The 4755-nt window shown below is 45.9% G+C and overlaps 1 protein-coding gene across 1 annotated transcript; it reads left to right on the top strand.

The window, feature by feature from the left end:
• The first annotated feature begins 2191 nt into the window (after nucleotides 1–2191).
• zgc:112001 (uncharacterized protein LOC550384 homolog) lies at nucleotides 2192–3067 on the top strand. Its single transcript, XM_020537338.2, has one exon. It carries the CDS (start codon nucleotides 2192–2194, stop codon nucleotides 3065–3067), a length of 876 nt encoding a protein of 291 aa, XP_020392927.1.
• Nucleotides 3068–4755: the final 1688 nt, after the last annotated feature.

Below are 4755 nucleotides of genomic sequence, written 5' to 3'. Positions count from 1 at the left end.
GTTGTTAATCTGTGGAATTCCTTGCCCAGTGAAGTAGTTGACGCTACTTCAGTAAATGTTTTTAAAAAGGTAGATTTTTTTTGAACAATAAAGGAATTAAGGGATACGGTGAGAACGCGGGTAAGCGGATCTGAGTCCACGATAGGATCAGCCATGATCTTATTGAATGGTGGAGCAGGCTCGAAGGGCCAGACGGCCTACTCCTGCTCCTAGTTCTTAGTTCAAGATCTTAATGAATGATGGAGCAGGCTCAGTGGGCCGAATGGCCTACTCCTGCTTCTATCTCTTAGGAACCCGATTTCTCCCACCCACCCCGACCTTCATTTAATACTGCATCATTTGCCACTTAGTACCCTACTGCCCTTCCCCCTTGGCATCCTACACACCTGGCACATTACCCTCCCCATCCAGCTGGCACCTTACCTAGGTGGTTCCCCTGCTCCCCACTCCCCTGGTGTTGTAACCCCTACTCATTCCTAACCCTGGCACCCTAGCCAGTTATCCCCCTCCTTTCCTGGCACCTTACTTACCCGGCGGCTCCCCTTCCCTCCCGGCACCCTAAGGTCACACTGACCTCATGTACTTCCTGTTTGACGGCAGCTGGCAAAGCGGCTTTCGGGTCCCTTTTTTAGATGTCAGAAGACGGCAGCTGCCTGCTGTGAAGACGGGCGTGGTCTGCCTTCCCCTGACAGCGCTGTAAGAATGAAAGTGCCCTCGGCCCGCATTCTTGGGGGCGTCCTGAACGCGATCCCTGAGAAATGTGGAGCTCCCTTCTTTCACAAAGGAAAACCGCAGTAACGCTGTGTGGTTGCCATCGCCCGGAAAATCCGGCCCTACGATCTATGGTTGTTGTTGCAACTTGCGTTTTTAATTCCTCCTGTGTGTGTGTGTGTGTGTGTGTGGGTGGGTGGGGGGTGTTTTCAATGTTGGCCGGGGAACTAAGAAGCGCAAACTGGCGAAAACCCTACATTAACATGAACGAGCCCCCGACCCACCAGCGCCTGTGTTATATTTGTCTTTTTCTCAATCACTTTCTAACCTTGTACTGTCCTTGACGCTGCGCCCGTGTTAAAATAAACACAGAGAGCTTCACAGGGTGCTGTGACACACGCTGCTAACGATGCTCGCGTTTGACAGAAAACGCCGAATGTTGCAAACAGGAATTCGTGTGTGTTTTGCAGACTTGGGAAAAACCAGACAGTAGCAGCATGTTCAGATATAACCGTGCATCTCTGCACCAGGCGTCCAACAGCAACTTATTTTAACCTGACCGGTCATATTATGTCCTTTTATTGCATCACTTCATTCATATAAAGCTTCACGGGCCGTTTCCCCTTAATAATTACCCGCCCCCTCCTCCTGTATATCTATCTGTACAACCTGTCTCTGCATTTTAACATTCATTTAATTTCCCTTTTTTAACCCCTTCCCTGAATTCCCTCGGGTTTTTTTTTTGTTTTATTTTCCCTTCTGCCTGCTGTCCTTCCCTCTTAATTTTCCCGTTTACGTTCTCTGCACATTATGCTTTCTTATTCTGTGCCGGCTATACGGTGCCACTTTCGCCTGCCCTTATCCCTTTACTTCTGCCCTTCGTGTCTGCTGTGCCGCCCGGGCATCACTTGCACGCTAAGCCTGGTGGCCCCGGGTTTCCCTGGCGAGGCGGACCGCTCCCAGAGGCGGAGGAGAGAGAGCCGTGGGTCGGCGCTGCAGACCACCGAGCGGCGCCTGCACAGCAGATGAGCGAAGAGGAGCGGCGCTGACAGCCAGACCGCGGCGTCTCGCCTTGCCGTGTCCCCTTCCCCCTCCCCTGCCGTCAGCCTCGCTAGCTCGCTCCCTCCCTGCCTTCCCCTTCCACTGCTAGCAGCTCCCTCCCTGCCAGCTCCAATGCGGCTCCGTCTGAATCCCACTACAGGCTTGTTTCTCTTTTACCCACCTCCCGACCACTGCCTCCTCGCCGATTTTTCCGGGAAGCCTAAGGAGGCGAATGTGCATCCAATGAAAACCTGAGCACGTTGGACGGATGAGGATGTTGCAGAAGACTGCAGTGAAAATGCTCGGGACAGGTTTGACACTTGGGTTCGCGTAAGGAGTGATTCATTTATTTTTAACAAAAAAGGGGGGGATAAAGGGATAAGGAGACCATCTGGCAATCTCTGAGTGGACAACTTTAGCTGGCGTGTTTCCCTGTAGGATGTGCAGCAACTCAGCTTCCAGCCAGGACGATGAAAGACAGTGTAAGTTGCTATCCTATATGTTTTACCAGGCAGTTAGAGACCACAAGCCCGTGTGGATGCTAGAGGACATGAGGACTATGGAATCGTTTTACTGGGAAGACAACACCAGCCTACGCACTTACTCGCCTTCAGAAGCCCTCCTATACGCGGTGGTACACAATCACCTCCCGTACGCCCAATACCTGTTAACCCATTACCCGGACGAGGCATTGGAGGTACCTGGGGATCGCTTCTGCTGTTGCCCTTCCTCTGCCCCTCACCTCGCCATGGCGGTCAGGTATGACCGCAAGGACATCCTTGGCCTGATCCTGAAGATAACCCACCAACTTCCGGGCTTCAAGTCCTACATCAACAGGAAAGGCTGCTTCCACATAGAAGACGGCAAGACCCCTTTGCACTTAGCCTGTGAGCTGCTCAGGGCCGAAACTGTTCTCATGTTGCTGGGCAGCGGCGCCTCACCCAAGATCGTGGACAGCAAAGGGCTGACCCCTCTGGATGTCATCCTGGAGCAACTCCGGGTGTCAAAGATCAACGTCGAGTCCAAGAAGCTGTGCATCGACCAGCTGTTGCTGTTCATGTCTAGTCTGCAGTTCAAAATGAAGAGGGCTCTGGAAGACAATCCGAATGAATGGAATGGGCTTTTGGGAGAGGAGAAATACAACTACCTCTGTGGGAAAACACCCGCCACTTTATTCCTCATCTCCATGCAGGGCATTTTAAAATGCCTTCCACCGTCTCGATTCCCAGCTAGTATTAAGGAATTGCCCATACCCCAGTCCCTAAAGCCGTTGCCTTTAGGAATATCGACATTCCGCTGTGTGGACGTCCTGTAGCATACCGCAAGACTTCGAATTTTTTCTGAGAGGCATTTTTGAACGTGAATTAATTGTTTCTGCCGGAGCATGCTGTTGCATCAAATACAAAATAGTCCTCTAATGATACTGCATGGCGTGTTATACTTTTTGATAGATTTTCTAGCTGGGTCACCCCATCACATGTTCTTAAGTACAAGCTTGAAAATCAGGGGCATTACAAAATTAGCTGACAGATAATATACAAAAAATGTTCTTTTTTTAAAATACCGGATGCAGAAGGTGCTGAACAGAATTGCTGTATTCGGCTGCTTAATGATAAATTGCCTGAATCAAATCTAAGAGGAAAATTGCAACTCGATTCTATGTAACTGCGTGGTCGGGTTCAATACAGTGCAGTACATGCAGATGGTAAATTTCTGCATGTATTCTGAGTGAATTCTGGCTGTGGATTGGATTCCTGCAATTGCATAGAACGTGAGTTGATAGAAAAGAAAATGAGGTTTAACTTTGGCAAAAAAAAATGAAACTTAACACATATTAGCATGGCGTGCATCGTTGGGGGATAGATATTTTAAAGTAACCCAGTTCTTTTTAGGTTTCATTATGGAATGCGCTGCTTTAGCCTTCAGCCCACAACGCACCTTACTGTAAAAGCGTGTGCTTGTGTGGGCTAATCCCAACAAGAGGGGAGCATTTCTGTGGCGAAAATCTTGAAATCAATTTCAAGAACTCCAGAGAAACACTAGCAAAATATATGGGTGAACCATTGTTATAACAGAGAAAATAATATGAAATGAATAGATTTGCATGCTTATTATCAGCATAAAAATTAACATCATTGAGCTTTAGAACCAATAAATTGTATTTAAGATTTGAATTAGTGCCAAAGCTTATCAATTTATGTTCTAATTAACGTTTCACAAGTGTACATACCCATTAATGAGGATTTTAATAATTTTTACATGTACATTTAACAGATTTTTTTATTTTCTGAAACTTCTATTCATGTATATTTGTCTATTAAATATAAAATAATTACATTCAAATATTTATTGCAACAATATAGCCGTGATAGCCAATATTTTAATCACTTGCTGAACATGACTGATTATGAACTAGATGCTACTAATTTCTGGTTCATGAATAATAGAAGAGTTTTCAATATCAATAAAGGACATGGGGTATTAATATTTACCAGTATGACCACATACATATGTATTTTAATCTTTCTGTCCATTTGTTGACAAGATGGTATGGTAAAAAGTAGAGTAACAGGTAATAATATGACAACTTAAATGTAATAAACCACCCCTAGGTACTTCTATTTGATACAACTTCATCTAAAGAGAACTTAAAAGTGATGACCAAAATCTTGACCAAACTAGTAGATTTAAAAGAGTATCTTAAAGAAGGAAACATGTAGCAAGGAAGTAAGGTTTATGGAGGGAAACCCAAAGCTCAGAGCCTCTAGGCATGTGAAGGCATGGGTCCAAAAGATGGAACAAAAATCAGGGATGGACAAGAGATCAGAATTAGAAGAGCATAGATATTTCAGCTCATGTGCAGGGCTTAAGAACATTACAGAACTAAGAAGGTTCAAGTCCATGGAGTTTACTGAATTTCCTTTTTATTTGTTCACAGGATGTAGGCATTGCTGGCTGGGCCAGCATTTATTGCCCATAATTAATTGCCTAGAGAGCAGTTAA

This window comes from Rhincodon typus, chromosome 9 (assembly GCF_021869965.1).
Source record: "Rhincodon typus isolate 14 chromosome 9, sRhiTyp1.1, whole genome shotgun sequence".
Lineage (NCBI taxonomy): Eukaryota > Metazoa > Chordata > Chondrichthyes > Orectolobiformes > Rhincodontidae > Rhincodon > Rhincodon typus.
The sequence above is the reverse complement of the archived record's forward strand: the minus strand, read 5'-3'. Positions and strand labels throughout refer to the sequence as shown.